At 41.7% G+C, this 17,021-nt stretch overlaps 1 protein-coding gene across 23 annotated transcripts in view; it reads left to right on the top strand.

The window, feature by feature from the left end:
* Nucleotides 1-17,021, top strand: part of Trpm3 (transient receptor potential cation channel subfamily M member 3) — an 804,706-nt gene that overhangs the window by 622,269 nt on the left and 165,416 nt on the right. For all 23 annotated transcript variants that reach the window (XM_041661180.1, XM_041661178.1, XM_041661173.1 and 20 more), the window contains one exon: nt 3,552-3,675. In XM_041661180.1, coding sequence (XP_041517114.1) covers nt 3,552-3,675 — 124 coding nt within the window. The remainder of the gene's footprint in view (nt 1-3,551; nt 3,676-17,021) is intronic.

Below are 17,021 nucleotides of genomic sequence, written 5' to 3'. Positions count from 1 at the left end.
TTCCGAGCTGTTATCAAAATTAAACACCTGCCAATGAATGATTGGACCTATCAAGTGGCAAATCAGAAGAATCCCTCCTGTAGTCAGTCATGTGCTACCTTATACAATTCTGCTGCTGCAGAACTCTTTGGACTTACCCTCCTGGGTTGCCTGTCAAGTAGACATATGACCAGGTATGACTGAGTCTTAGGAGAGTTAATTAGCACCACAAGTAGAAATGGGTCTCTTGCTCCTGCTGAAACACTTCTTACCACTGTGGGGACAAAGCCACAGATCTCACAAGACATGGTGGCACTTGTCCGCAATTCTAGCACTTTGAAGGTAAAAGCAGGAGAATTATGAATTTGAGGCTAGCCTGGGTGTACAGTAAGACTGTGTGTCAAAAACTAAATAAACTCTAACATAGTCTCCAAAGGCCCCCATGATCTTGTCCTGGCTAACCCTCGCTATAGCCTCATCTTTTCTTACTTTTTAAATTTGTTCCCCACAATAGTTTTTAGTTATTGTAACAACTGAAATAATCACTTCATAGAAGCAGAAAAACTTGGGGAGTCACAATTTCGCAAATCTGAATGTATGTATCTGGCCCATTGGTGTGGTGACAGATCTTAGCAGGAACAGGGAGCAGAACAACACCATCCAACCACGTGACTGGGACACGCGAAGCAGCCTGGATCCCTTTGAGGGCGCAGTCTCAGCATCTCAAACCCTTCAGTTAGGTGGCGCTTCCATATCAGTCAGTCACTTTTCTGTTGCTCCAATAAAGTGCCAGGGCCAAGGCAACTTCCAGAAGACAGGGTTTATTTGGGGCTTACAAGTCCAGATGGCTAAGAGTCCGTCATGGCAGGGACAAGGCAGCAGACAGTAGACATGGCAGCAGGAGCTGAAGCTGAAAGTTCACATCTTAAGTCGCAAGCAGGAAGCAGAGAGAGCATGTGGCATGTGGCCTTGACGCCTCAAAATCCAGCCCCAGTAGCTTACTTCCTCTGGCAAGTCCGCAATCCCTAAACCTACCTACACAGATACCACTGACTGGGGACCAAGCGCTCCAACATCTGATCCTGTAAAGGACGTTGTCATTCAAACCACTTCCACCCCCTCCCGCTAGCATCAAGCTGAGGCTGCACCTTTATCAAAGAGAACTTTAGGGGTTCTTTTGTGTCTAGACTACAGTGCTCACATGCTCCAGCCATTCTGCCCTCTTCTTCCTTCTCCAAACCAGGCCTATCCATGCCATTCTGTCTGTCCTTTCCCACCCTTACCAGTTCCAACCCTTCCTAATGCTCACTCTTCTGCAAGTGTCAGGGAAAGCTCCATCTCCTCGGTTTTCCCCAGGTCACCTCTCACCAGCTCTTTTACTTCTCTACCACTGACAGTTGTGGCTAAATGTCTAATTGATGTCTTTCTCCTCCACTGGAGGCAGGGAGTGACCATACTGCATCCATATATCCATCTATCCCTGACGCATACCACAGTGCCTACCACCAAGTAGACATCCACATGAATTTTCTAAATGAGTGAATGACAGATGGGTGGATGGATGGATGGATGGATGGATGGATGGATGGACAGGCAGACAGATGATTTCTAGCCAAGAAGCATGGAGTCAACCAGAATCACTTAATATCGAGAGAACATTTGGGGTAGCCTTTCTTGTCCCACCTCCTTTTCTCTAAGCATGTATATCCTTTGGCACTATTCTTCCCCAGGAAGGTGTGAATGTGAAGTGACCCTACCTTCTGATCCTCAGATGAAGGACGTTCAGGATCCTTAGACTCACACTTCTTTTCAAAGTAAGGGTACCACAATGAGCAGCTCTCTGTGCTCATGGGAACCTCGCATATCCAAGCCACAGCAGGTCACTGATAGAAAGGCATTCTCAAGATTCTTGCCCTGCTTTTCTGTGAAAGGAATTCTCACAACTGCCTGCTGTAGGGCCACAGCATTGAAGGGGGTAATGGTGTGGGGTCCACGCTGCAGAGAGGCGGTGGGTGACATAGAAGAGCATCGGGCAGTACCCTGCTCTGTCATTGCTTGTTGGCTGTGCGGATCTAAGTTTTCGACTCCATCTGGCTAAAATCCATGCTCATAAAATTAAGCAAACCTCTTGCCAACAGGATTCCTGCCAGCATCAAATGAAATAATATTCTTTCTATCTTATCTAGGAGTTGCTAATACTTCAATAATGAAGGTGATGTGTACCATATAAAATGTTCAAATGATAGGCAGAAAATATGATTACTACTGTCCCAGAGAAGAGTGTCTATCCTCCCGATTTTGAACAGTTAGAACAGTTATCTTTTTATAGCAAAATATGTTTTCACACCCTTGTCACTTGGACAGATACCTTTCTCTCCAGGCTGATGGGAGAAGTTAAAAACTAGTAGTTGAGGCCTTAAGTGTGCATTGATTGATTGGGCATGCTGAAGTAAACAGTGCTTTGCTTTGGGAATGCTGCTTCCTATGAATCAAACTTTTGGCTCACTAGAAAAAAAAAGTAAAACCTTTTTTAAAGTTTAAAAACCCTTTAGCTTAAAGTAGTAACCTAATTCTTATTTCCACTTGGGGGTGCCTGTTTCTGCCTGTTTCTGTGGGGGAATGCATGTACATATATGTGTCTGTGTGTATATATATATATATCCTGGCAGGATATGTGGAAGCTAGAGGTCAACCTGGAGTGTTACTTCTCAGGAGCCGCCCACCTTCAGTTTTTAGACAGTCTCACATTGGGACCTGGGACTTGCTGATTATGGTAGTTAGCTAGCCAGGAACCCCAGAGATTCTTCTGTGTATGCCTCCCCAGTGCTGAGATTGCAAGGTGTATGTCACATCTGACTTTTACAAGGTGCTGGGGATCAAACTCCCGTCTTCACGTTTGTACAATAAACATTTTACTAATGTCCACATCTTACATCGATGTTGAAAAATGCATTGCTGAGATGTAATTTTTATCCCCATAAATAGTTATAACATTTCAGTTTGTGAGGAAATGACACAGCAAATCCTTTCCAAGATGTAGACAATGCAATTGAAGTCATCTTTAATAACAGAATTTGAGGTAGCAGTCATTAAACACGTGACTATGAAAAAGGCAAATGGCAGCAAATGACTAAGTCCACTTTCTACTTCACCCTGTGAGGTTCTGAGACACGAATTTATTTTTTAAATGCACTGCTTTGGAAACTGACACATTAAAAGAGCTGTTGTTGGGAAAACATAGGCAGAAGTAACTCTGATTAAAAATAAATCCTCAGTGTTCTCTTGTGTTCTACAATGTTCCAGCTGCACTGTAAGGTGACCATGGTAAAGAATACTAGTATTTTGAAGTAGCTAGAATGGAGGGCTTTGAGTGTTATCACTGCAAAAAATGATAAAAACATAAGGTGCTGGATATGGTCAATACCTTGGTTTTATTATTCCATAGTCCCTAATATATTAAAACATCACCCTATCAACTATGAACAATGTGTAAATTAAGATAAACTACAATAACACACACACACACAGAATAGGAGTTGTGTTGAACTGACTGATCGTGGTTTTCGTTGCAGACTTATCAATGAATCCTTGAGGGACCAGCTGTTGGTGACAATACAGAAGACCTTCACATACACTCGCACCCAAGCTCAGCACCTCTTCATCATCCTCATGGAATGCATGAAGAAGAAGGAACTGGTATGTCAGCCTTGTAGGGGCAGGGCACTCTCCATGCTCCCAAATGTTTGCTTCCATCCTTTGCCCCTTTCTCCTCCGGGTTTTGCTTTCACCATCCTCCAGAGGTGCCACTGGCCCCAGAACTCATGAATTTTTTTTAGTGTTGGCTTGAATGACATGTGTGTAGCCAGGTTTCCCACAGTTTTCCTGGTTTGGGTTCACCCCAATACTTCAGAATAACTCAACCAAATGAGCCAAGGAGAATATAAAAGTGGTTTCTTCTGGGAATGTTCGGTGGAGTCTCTCGTGGGGTGGGGGTGGGGGTTCCACTCCGCTTGTAAACTGAGAGACACTGGGTGTTTCTAGTCACCACAGATTTAGTGATATAGCATCCAAGTTAATATGGTCAGTAGTACAGATGAAAAATGGATTGAGTACTGTAGAAGCCCTGGAACATCTGTGTAAAGTTTCTGCAGTGTTATCTAGATGCTGCGCAAATGTTTCTTACATCAGTCCGAAGTGCACTCCAGATGTGGAGTAACCTGCAGAGACACTCTGGCAGGGTGAAGAGAAACAACAGAAGCTAACACTAAGGAGCCTTTAATATACGCCAGGCAGGAAGTTGAGTCTTCCTGTCTATTAACACAGAAGATCTTTTCAACTCTCCCAGTAAGAGAAACAAATGGTACCTTCTCCTTTCACTTAAGGAAGTTCAGGCTCACTTGCTGAGCAATGAGAAAATGAGAAGCAAAACCAGTGATGGTCAGTATCTTTATTCAGCAATTGTCTCATTCAGACTGACAAGAGTGAATTGCCCACTCTGGGGAGATTCCTGTCAGGCTCTCAGGAAACAAACTATTCTCAAAGGCCAATTGAGACGGTGATGAAGGCAACCAAACATTTAAATGAAATAACAGGTTCAATAAACAAGGCATCCTTCAGAAGACATCCACACATCCCTGTCAATCAAGGCTTACATAAGCTTCCAGGCTTGGGATGACAACAGAGAAACTGGAGACATCTCTAATTTCTGAATATCTCTATGGCCACATACATACCCTGACAGCTGGTAGAAAGAGGCCAAACAAAGCCATTAGAGTCCCTGGCCATGAGACTGTCATGCTTATTCCTTCTGTGAGACTTGGGAGGATTTTCTTTTGAGTTCTGATTGTGTTTAGATGCTGAGGCCAAAGCTAATGATGAACTCTCACCATGACTAGACTTCTGAGTAGCCTTGAAATCTCCAAGAAAGGCAATTCCAGCAAAAATTCTAGGAGCCGTTAGAGGTTATAAAACTAAATGATATTGGATGAACTTGCCAGAGTGTTTTATAAGACGATCCTATATAATTCTGCTAGATAATTATCATTTCGTCATGAACCCTGAGGAAGAGGTTGCGTGCATTTCCAGGGCAGACATGATAAGGGCTGATAAGGTTGTACTTAATTTAAATGATTTCCATTTCTGAGGGACAGTGTGGACAGTACTCGATGCTTTACAAATGAGGGAAACACAAGGTAGTCGTTTCTCTTTTGGGGGAAGCAGAAGAGCAAATTGGGGTATCACCTCCCTTAGAGGTAAGGCACCCACATACAATCTAAGAGAGCCAGTTGGGAGAGTCTTGGTGTAAACTGATCAGCACTCACCAGACTGTAGCACACCGCATACAGAATAAACAGGACACTGTAAGGTGAAATCCCTCTTCCGTTTTACACTTTAGCTGTTCTTTGATTTCCTTTCCAAGCTCTATGAGATATAATTGTCTACAGCAAATCTAACTAATTCAACTAAAGCTCCAAGTTCTATGGCTAATGTAGCATCATTCCCCTGACCACAGCCAGTTAGCTCACACAGTAAACAACATCACTAGAAATACATATTTAGATGACTCTGTCAATGTTTCCGGCAGGGGAAGCAGCCCTGTGCATTCTACTAGCTTCATAAAGTTTTTAAAATTCATTTCTCCTCTGCTTATGCAAAGCCTGCCACATCGTACCTCCAAGAAATCAGCAGTCTTCGGGCTGGTCAAGCATTTTCCCCTCTATTCACACGTGAATTTTAAAGTTGTATTGCCAAATCTGCACGCATGAACACTACCAGATGGAAACAGCAAATGGATTGATGACTCCTCCCCTCGTATTCAACAGAGGCTGCCTTTGAGAGAAGTCAAAGCCCATACACTTGTCCACTTGCTTCCCCCATCACAAAATATCCTGATCTAGGTTTCTTCCTTTTTCTCTGGTATCAGAGGAAAGGGTATTCTAAGAGGGTTCAACTTAACGTGGGCCTCATACCCCCCTCTCCATACTTCCTCTGTGGTCTTGCCCTAGGAAGGGTGCTTGCTTTTTCTTTTCAACAACAACCTTCTTTGTTACTCTGCCTGGGGGGTCCACCTATTCCCTCTTTGCCAGTCCCTCAGTGGCACCGTTTTCCTCTCATCCTCAAACTTCTGCATCCTCTCTCGTAGTTTTTGCCCATTGAAGCCACACCATGTGAAGCTTTGTTATTTTTCCTTTGTGTCATTTTTAAGAGAATTTAAAATCTTCTACCAGGGGAGACTGCATCCATTTCTCCTTGAAATTCTGTCAAATTTTTCCTTTATGTGTTCTGAGATTATGTCCCTGGGCTCATAAGACTTTACAATTGGCTGTATGTCCTAGTGAATCATTGTCTGCCGTTCTTCAACAGCTTTATTCATTCCTAACAATGTCTCTGCCTTGTATTTCAGCTCATCTGGCATTAATACAATTACATCAGCTTCTCTCAGTTCATACTTTCCTGGTAATGAAAGCTTCCATGTCTTCCTTTTTTCATTTCCAATCTTTGTATACCTTCCTGTTAGGTGCATGTCTCAGGATATATAGCTTTCCTCTTTAATATCATTTAAATAGAGCTAATATCATAAGCTTGGCCTAACTGCATGTGTTTCTGAGCTGTTTGCCCTAAATAAACTTCTTTTAAATTTTATTCGGTCAATGAGACAGTCTTGCCTGCTGAGCCTCCTAAAGTATTTTAATATAGTACCCCATTTTCTTGATAGTAACTCACACCTCTTGCTGGCTTCAGCAATAACCTGTTTGGATGTTATTCATAAAACTGTATTTCTGGCCTTAACCTCTTACCTTGTCTCTACAAGCATAATTGAAACTTGCTTAGAATGCCTTGCTTGGTTTCCCATTGTTAATTCAAATTTTTAATGTCTATAAACATCAGTTTCCCCAATTCTCCCAAAGGCCCACCCCTACACCCCCATAACACGCCACCTTCCTGCTCTCACGTCATTTTCTCAGTCCTGTGCTTCGCTCCTCCCTTTTTCTACCAATACCGCCACCCCAGCAAATCATTGCCAAGCTGTCTTGCTATTCTTTTGGCACTGTCCCTGGTGTCTGCCTGCTTTGCCTGGTTCCAGTTGCCACCAATCTCACTTTTCTTCATTAGGACTCTGTGGATTGTTTCCCCTGACTGGGGAGGAAAAACCTTTCCCTCCTTTATGCTTTCTACACACTGCCTTCACCTTTTGGGAGCCCAGTTCAGAATTTGTCACCTGCTTCCTTGGAAATCCTCATTATGGCCAAACTAATGGACCTTTTGATTCTAGGTGCATCTGGGCGTGTGGTTACCACGTGATCGCTTCCCTTTATCACCCTTCCTTCCATCTAGTAATTCAGGCTCCCAAGTTCCCTGCTCTTAGTCAAAACAAACCATCTTTCTGCTGCTGTTTCCACCTGTTCAGATCATGCAGCTGAGAGTGTCCGGTTGAGACATCTCATAACCGCTGAGTACAATTCCAACCTGAAAGATCAGAAAATAGATTAATTACAGTTGCCGTGTAGCCTGTTTCTAAGATACTCGTGGTGGAAGCTGTTCACACTGGGTCTCTTACACAGTTTGCTGTGCATACCCTCTGTCTTTGTGATAGCCCATGACAGCCAGATACTTGACAACAGTGTTGAAGCCTCAGAATAACCCCACACCAGTTAAGAATTATGGATAATAAAGGGGCTTCTTTATTTAAAGGGAAAAACTTACAGATCACCATCCCAAACAACAGTCCTCATCGCAAACAGGAAACAGAGAGTCTAGCTGCCAGAAAGGGAGCCAGAAGCAAGAGAAAGATTGCCGGTTCCTACTGCTTTTTAAAGTATAAGAGACCACACCCCAGTGGGCTGGTATCTTAAAGGCTATTGGCTGAAGGAGCGGAAGGAGCTCCCGCAGCACCTCCCCCTTTTGTTTAAGTAAGAGAGTTACAAACCCAATACAAAACAATATACACTAGGAACAGATATCAAGTATAAGATTAGAATTGCAATCAGCATAAACAATATTAAGCAAGGAACATATGCTAAATGTTTTAATAAAGATTCAATCCTATGGAGTCTAAGTCTTGTATAGGAAATGGCTTGACTAGATCATAAGAGTACAGTAACTACTACTATCTAATCTTCAACCCAATCAAAGTACTGAGAAGGGAGATAATATTACTTGGGCAGGCAGGAAGTACAATCAAGTAGCTTCCAAAGAGAGCAATATATGACAGAGACAATTAGCTACCTGAGCAATTACCCAAAGTCTCATTTTGCAACAATGAAGCAACCAACTTTGGCTAAGGCCTAATGCAACTGACAGACCATTTTCAGAGGCAGGAAATTTTTCAAAACCATTTTACCCTGTCTTGGCAAGATTTGACAGCCCTGCTTATCCATTTCCGGATACTATGTAACTTGTCAGTGGTTGAGGCATTGTCAGTTCCTTGCCCAAAGGCCAGTATTGCCAAGAAGAAAACAAGCTCCAAGTGGAGTGTCTTTGGTGCTCAACATTCTCTCAGGAATAGATTGGTGCTGTCATAAGCAATCGTGTCTCATATCAACAGAATCCTAAGTTATTTAAATGCCATATTCCACAGATCTTTGAAGTGGTTGAAGATTCCCTATCTAGACAGAATACAATCTCTGTGTATCTAAAGAACCTAATTGATCTAACTGTATAACAACAAATAGGAACAACTATTGACCTATAATAATATGAAAATATACCCTAAAAGTTGTATCAATATACAAAATGTCCTAAACCAAGGTAGAAACATGCATATATACAATCTAACAAAATAATTTTGTATATATGTACAAATAATGTAAACAAAAGTAACAAATATATAATAGCTCACAAGTATTCACTCTATTACTCACTATTACTATCTCCCCCCTCCTTTTTTTGAACAAACGTAGTTTTGACCCCAACTCTCTATCTAGTACAAGTAATAATCAACAACCCCTAAACAGTGTTCCCAACCCTATGGACAAACTTTTTTGGGATAGGGTGTGTCGTCTTCTAGAATTGCTTCCCGCTGTCATGAAGGCAATGTTCTCTTAATGGGATCCTGCAAAAATTAAGTCAGTGGCAGGAGAGTGAGCCTTCGAGGTTGATTTTAACAATGACCCATTGAGTCAACACCAGCAATAAGTGCATTTTGTTCATGATATTTCCCTCAAAGTATTCATATACCAGATTTTCCCCATAAAGGCAAAATGCTACTTCACATTTATGTTGGAAAATAAAAATTAAATAAAATACTAATGACTTCACACTCATTTATTGCTTTGTCCAAGATGGCTTCCTAGTACTACTTGATTAAGGGATATTACAGGAGGGGGGGGATCTGAATTGTATTCTTAACTTGAAATTTACAAGATTGCAGTTTTACTACTTGATCACGTGATTTTGGTTGAAAGCTTCAAGAATTATAGTAATTATGTCACTATTATTTCTTACTCCTAACCTACAGTTATGAGAATGTTTTAACTGCCCAGTGGTTTGTTTTGACTTTCAATTGTATATTGAGAATTTATTGGAGATCTGGTGGTTTGAAAAGGTGGTTTCTTAATTACAGTTTATGATAAAATTAATTTAATATTGTTTTTTCTGAGTATTTGAGAGACTTGTGATGCACTTTCATAGCCTTTATGACTTAGGAGCATGGCTTTCCTACTTACTTCCTTAGAGCCAATTTTCATTTGCAACGATGGTTCTAAAACCAATGAGCACTGAAATGGTATTAGCAGCATTTATCCAACTCAGCAAATTAGAATGGACAGGAGTGAAAATGAACCCATCTTTCCTTAAACTTTATCAGTTAAGAAGCATATAAGGACCACTGTTCAATTCTGGTCAATTTGGACTTCCCCTGAGTAAGTCACTTATAAACAAAGTTTATTGCCCAACGTTCTGGAAAGTGTTAAATTTCAGAGCGAGGTACCAGAAGACTGGGCATCTGGTAGGGACTTTCTCATAGAAGATGGTTTCTTTCTGAGTCTCCACAGGATGGAAGGGGCAAGCAGGCTTCTTCAGAACACTTTTCTGAAGACGCTAATCCCATTCTTAGGGTGAAGCCTCTATGACCAAGTAAGTTCACAAGCACCTCACTTGGTGACATCATCATGACTCTGATTAAGATTCAATATATGCAAATGTGGAGGGCCGGTCACAAATATTCAGAGCACAGCAATCTTAGCAACATCTGCTAGGGAACATGGAAAAGAGCAGGATGGGGCAGGGGAAGGGCACGTTGTATCTACTCTTAACTTAGAACATAATGATACACAATCAGATAAGCTTCACTGATAGGCTGGTTAAGATGGTCTCCTCACAGTTGCTGAAGCTATATCACTTCATTAGCGTCATAGTCTCCCTTGGGTAGGGCACAGAAGTAAGGTCAGGAAATACAGCATGTGCTGATAAGAGACAGGGAGGAGGGTCAAGAGTGGCGTAGCTGTGGGGTTCATGTATGCAGGGCTCAAAAAAAAAATAAAGCTAAAAACAATGTGCTAATGGAGTAATGGAAGCAAAGACATTAGATCACCATTTTGTCTCCTTTCCAGACCTTTCTTTGAAGTACTGGTCATCCCATTTTCTCTTCCTGCTGAGACTTTTCTACAGATCTAATTTAGACTCTCAACTTTCCATTTTCCTTATACTTCTTAAATTCACTTTTGCTTTCCATTTTCCTCCCTCTCTTTCCCAGCTCCGTAAGCTGATGTTTATCAAAGATTGATGCATGATGCTTTTCCTTTGGTTTGCTATTATAACCTCTGCTATTTTAGGGCTAGGTGTGAACGCACAGCTACCTCATCTCATCATCTGCATTCCATATCCTCGCTCACACCCTCCTTCTTCCTTGCTCTGACTACTGCTGCTCAATGGAAGCCTGCCTTGGTGATCCACTATCCCCACCTGTACACTCCATGGACTGGCAGATTTCCATAAAGAGTAGAGAGCATTTATAGCAGGTAAACTCTGTAGATTTTTGCTCTCCAACAACCCTGTAAAACTAAAGCCATTCTGAACTTCTCAGCCACAGAAAAGCAAGCCATTAGCAGGGAAATAACCCGGCATGAGTGAGAAAGAAACACGGAATACACAACAAACCTGCTTAGTTTTTTAGAGGGGGTGTTCATAGGCCTGATGGAGGTTGGTGTGCAGAGAGAGAGAGCTGAAGATGGTGCCTCCAGCTTTTAAAAGCTGCCTGGCACATGTGCACAGGGGGTTGACGTGACTATGTCATATGCAGATGACGGAGCTCACGCATGTGTGCAAGGGCTCACGCAGCTGCGCCGTACATAGATGATGCAACCATGTTGCACATGGATCACACAGGGTCCTTTAAGATTCCTGGTGCCATTAGGCACTTCTGCCTGAGGGCTTGTCTGCATATGCATGGCCCTGGATCCAGGAAGTGTCAGCCATGTTGTGTGGCTGAATCATTGCAAACAGAACTTCACCAACCGATAGAGTTGAGCTGGTTCCTTGTTATAATAATGCCAGATTTTTCTTGCTTACACACAGAGAGAATCATATCACTTATTTGAATATAAATTATGGTAATGTTTTTCTACAGTTCAGTCTGAAAATCCATTCATTCTTTATGAATGCTTTTTAGCAACCAAACTGACCTTCTTAGTTCTTTTAGTTTCCTAATTTCCTACATATTCTCATATGGGGAGCATTTTCATTTACCAAATTCAACACCAGATCCTCCCTCCATCCTTCCCCTCCTCTTGGTTCTCTTGTCTTCCTTCCCTCTCCACACAACACACACACACACACACACACACATACACACACACACACATCTGGATTACATTTAACTATTAATTCCCTTATCTACATCTCTTATCTTCATTGTAATATATTCATATATAATATCTATATATGTACACATAAGCTTGTAAGTGCTTAAGAACCAAATCCATGCTTTATTCATTATTCTCTCTTTCCTACACTCACTCAGCCTAATTGTGCACAGTGCCATGGTATATACATAGCAGATACTCAATAAATATTTGTTTACTGGATTGCTGAATGAAAAAAACTCAGGTTGGGAATGACATTTGAATCCGCATAGTTCATAGACCTCTGCTAACAGGACCACATCTCCTTGGGGAGTTGCAGATTTGGTTTCTGACCTAGATTTGATGCGGGCCATCTGTTTGAGTCTTTTGACCTGTGGGCAAGCGTCTAATCTGTTGGCTGAGGAGCGAGCTCTAGCAGACAAACCTGGATTCTATCCAGGCTTCATCACTGGAGTGGCTTACCCAGCATTGTTTCTCGGGATCTCAACTTTAAAACAAAGTGACAATAATCTCATTGGATTCAGCAATCTGTTTTATTCCATTGTAACCCAGAACACGTTTTGATTTTTTTTTTAACTCAGTAAGACAAACATCAATCTACTAGAAGATTAAGGATTCCCAGAGGGCTCTTCAAGTCCAATACCCCAACCAAATGAAAAGCTAAAATGTATCCAGATGTTGCATGTCTTCTTGTGCTCTACAAAAGAGTCCTGACCTCTAGGGATGATGACTCTGCCCTAGACACTAGATAAGACAAGAGAGGACTGTTGTCTATGCCTTACAGATGAGTCTCTGGATACCTAAATCACATCATCATCCCATGCAGCAAAATTAACTGTTTCTGTGAGGGCAGAGGATAGTGCTAGCATTCAAAAACATATCTATTTAGGAAAATGAGGATTTCTCTACCCTTTCTATCAGAGCTTCACTAAAGTCAAGCAGGCATGGCCTCTAAAGCAGTCTCCTCTCCTACTGAAGATAGATCTGACTATTGACAGACCTGTCCCGTCTGGTCTTAATCCTACATTAACCCATAATTCTTATCTGTGTCAGTCACGTGGCTTGGTGAAGCATTTTCATCTTGCTTTCTCTGTGTCTGAATGACGATTGCAGACTGAATCTTTTCTCTTCCCAGAATTCTCCTGTTCTCATTGTCCCACCTCTACTTCCTGCCTGGCTACTGATCAATCAGTGTTTTATTAAAACAATACAAGTGACAGGGTACAAGACCATTGTCCCACAGCATCTGACACATCTAAGAAACAAACACAAATCCCCAAATATCTATTGCTTACAAAAATAGATGCAAGCAAGACACTTATATCATTAGCAAAGGTGATTAGTGTATCCTGGAAGATTGGACCCTCAGCATCATGTGAATGTTCCCAGGGACATCAGTACTTCCTCCCCAGGTTATTGGGAGAGTTCAGAGTCAGCATGTCTAAAGAATGTCAGCAAAGTGTGTGGCTCGTAGGATACATTTGGTATTAATTTTATTAGTTATTTGATGTGTCACTATGGGAACTAATCAAAGTATATGCCCAGATATCTCCTTTTCCCCTTGGATTTTCCCCAGTCCTAGATAAAATTGTCAGGGAGTAATGCTTTGATGCCATTGTGTCATCATGTCCCTCCGCCAACTTCCTCATCGTAATAGATGCATTACAAGAAATATATATAACCTCCAGATGACAAGAAAGGAAGCAAGTCGAACCATTGTTAGAAAAGAACCAAACCAATAACTGAAAGACAAAGTCTTAGAATGGCCATGGTCAGGGATTTGACTTCGGCCTGCTGACAAAGCAACTGATCACCTCTACTGCATGTAATGTTTTAAATAACTAAGGCATTCCAGCACAGAGAGCAGACTTTTACCTACACCATATAATTTTAACAGCACATCCAATAATGCCTCCACACGTTATTTGATTTTATAGATTTTGTAATCTGTAAAGTCAAACATTAGAAGGCCCACAGCCACGGGAGAAGTCTCCACTCTGCAACGGAATGGACACAGTGCTCAAACGACCCAATATTGTTCTGGTCCCTATTGACAAAAAAATAGATGCTCAAAAAGAAATAAATAAAATAAAACTTGCTTTTCAGCACAGAGCCAAATGCTAATTTTGCATATACTTTGGATATGAGCATTCGATTCTTTAAAAAAAAATTATAATTCCTTTCTAATTTAAGCCAGCCTGGCCACATACAAAAACCCCTTTTACAATCATGCAGTTTTGTTCACGTCTTACATCACTTTGAGCAGGCTACAAATAAAGAAAAACTGTTCTTATCCCCAGCAACAGGAAAATACAACTTAGAGCTTCTTAACTTTTACCACAAAAACACCTCACTCTCCTCACACGAGGAGATATTTCCAATTTTTCATTAATTTTGTGTGATTTTAGCTGCTAGTAGCTTTAGTTCCTTTGAAGATCTAGGAAATAAACGACATTGACCTCACGGATATGAGTATTTTGTGGATGTATTCCATTTAATTTACTCATTGTCAAGCATTGTAGTGTGAGACTGACGAATGAGTGTAAGTGGCAGCTGCAAGCCTCTCAGTTCAACCCCTGTGTATTTACAGACACCAAGGCAGGTATGTCCTTACCCTCACAGTGCAAAGCACTAGTTGTCTGTTTTCTTACACTGTGGTGTGCATGCTTTTGTTTCTCATAGGCCCTTCAAAGAGAAGGCAACTGTGCCTTCCTTGGATGTCATTATACCCTGGCCCAAGGAGAAACTGCTACCCATAAAACATAGTCAAATATCTACTAAGAGAACACATGTTTTTCATGTTGTCAAGATAGTCAACACCTGTAGGAGGAGGGCCCCACTTGTTTATCCTGGCTGCCCAGCTAGCTTAGCCCCGAAATAATCACACAGAAATTCTGTTAATTAAATCACTGCTTGGCCCATTAGCTCTAGCTTCTTATTGGCTAACTCATATTAATTTAACCCATTTCTATTCATCTGTATATCGCCATGTGAAAGTGGCTTACTGGCAAAGATTCGGCATGTCTGACTCTGGCAGCTCCATGGTGTCTCTCTCTGCCTTCCTTCTCCCAGCATTCCTTTTAGTTCCCCCCGCCACCTAGCTCGGTTCCCCTACAGCTATGCTATAGGCCCAAAGCAGTTCCTTTATTAACGAATGAAAGCAACACATAGACAGAATGACCTCCTACACCAAACACCCTCCATGTTTTCTGGATGATACCACTGAACATCCGTCTTACCTTCAGAACAATTTTTAGTAGCTCACCCAACCATGTCATGTAACCTGGAAATCTCCCAATAGTCAGAATCACATTGACCCTGGGTTTGTCACCTGTCCCTCCTCCAATACACAACACAATCAGAATAAATGAGTTTTAGTGTTTTAATTTAAAAATGAAGCAGACATCTCTTAACTCTCTACCAGTTAATTCACCATAGTATGAATCGAAGACTTCAAAGCACTGCTGATGCACATCTTTAATTCCAACATTTAGGAGTCAGGGGGATTGCATAAATTTCAGGCCTTCCTGGCCTACATAGCAAGTTCCGGGTCAGCCCATACATGATAGCAAGACATTCACAAAAGAAAGTTACTGTCACGCAGTGGTAGCACATCCCAGCACTCAGAGGCAGAAGCAGGTGGATCTCTGTGAGTTCTCGGCTAGCCTGGTCTAAAAGAGCTAGATCTAGGACAGCCAGGGATGCTATACAGAGAAACCCTGTCTTGAATAAAACCAAGGAAGAAAGGAACGAAGAAGGAAGAAAGGAAGGGAGGGAGAAAGGGAGGGAGGGAGGGAGGGAATGATCCTTAAACCACAAGTTCATCCACAAACTTCTATCCCATTGTTTGTTTGTTTGTATGTATGTTTGTTTGTTTGTTTGTTTGAGACAGGGTTTCCCTGTGTATTCCTGGTTTTCCTGGAACTCACTCTGTGGACCAGGCTGGCCTTGAATTCACAGAGTTCCACCTGCCTAGTACTGGGATTCAAGGTGTGTGCCACCACCACCCAACCAGTATACTCATTCTTAGCAAATCTTAATTGTTTGGAATTTTCATTAAGCAAAGATAGCCACTGAAAGTGTCCAGAAAATGCTATTCCAAAACATATCACTTTCATATATTTATCAAAATACTTGTAAACATAAACATGCAAGCCTTGCAATACCCTCTCTATTTGCTTACAGATAGATAAATTCTGTAAAGAACACAGTCATTGACAATACTCTGAAAATTAACCCTCATCAAGATCTTAGAGGCAGAAAGGAAAGAAACTCACCAGAGACTCAGATAGGTCTTGGACAAACCACCTCTGCCCTTCTCAAAGTCTATGCATCACACCGAGAAAAGTGGTTCTCAACCTGTAGGTGACAACCTCATTGGGAGTCACATATCGGACATCCTGCATATCAGATATTCACATTACAATTCATAACAGTAGCAAAATTATAGTTATGAAGTAGCAACACATAATTTTATGGTTGGGGTTCACCACACAAGGAATGAATTAAAGGGCCGAAGCATTAGGAAGGTTGAGAACCACTGCTCTAGACTCTGAAGATACACTCCCCCAACACACACCATTTCTCTGACTTTAGCAAGCGAGTTAGTCAACAGGCCCTTGCCATTTTCTTGGTGGTCCTGTCTAATTATTCTCCTCAAGGAATAGCTCAGTCATCATGATAAGCATGAATAAAAAGTCAAAAAGAGGGGGGGTGGTCAAGGGTTTACTATATAGACCCCAATCCTTTTGCCTTCTCCACTGGAAACACTTGTAGAGAGTCTCCCTTGCCATCCTCCCAGTGTATGATGGGATATGACCCTCCCTCATAGGCTAAGCATCTTCCATGCCAGGCTAGGATACCTCTCCCCACTTCCCAGTTGAAGGTTTAAGCAACCTGAGGGATGCATTTCTCTAATGTGTTTTCCTCATCGAGTCCTCTCAAAACTTCTCTGTGCCTTTATGTTAAATCATCCCATCCCAACACATGGAAACTGAGGGAAGATTGTAGGGCCAGCCTGGGCTGTATAGTGAAACACTTGCCTTCCTCCCCATCATCTCTCCCCACCCCATTCAAACCATCCCATCACCTTTGCACAATCATTAACACGAATTACAGTTTTTTAAATTGTAGCCACTGAAATTCCGAAATATTTCTGGTTCTCTATTTCTTCCCGGTTCTCTAAAAAAATAAAGTACAGGTTCTAGCAGTTCCCATCCATGAAATTTACTGAAATTCCAA

This window comes from Microtus oregoni, unplaced genomic scaffold, assembly GCF_018167655.1.
Source record: "Microtus oregoni isolate MIOR12 unplaced genomic scaffold, Mior012 000012F_ref0000307, whole genome shotgun sequence".
Lineage (NCBI taxonomy): Eukaryota > Metazoa > Chordata > Mammalia > Rodentia > Cricetidae > Microtus > Microtus oregoni.
Note: the sequence above shows the minus strand (reverse complement) of the source record. Positions and strands in the feature narration are given on the sequence as shown.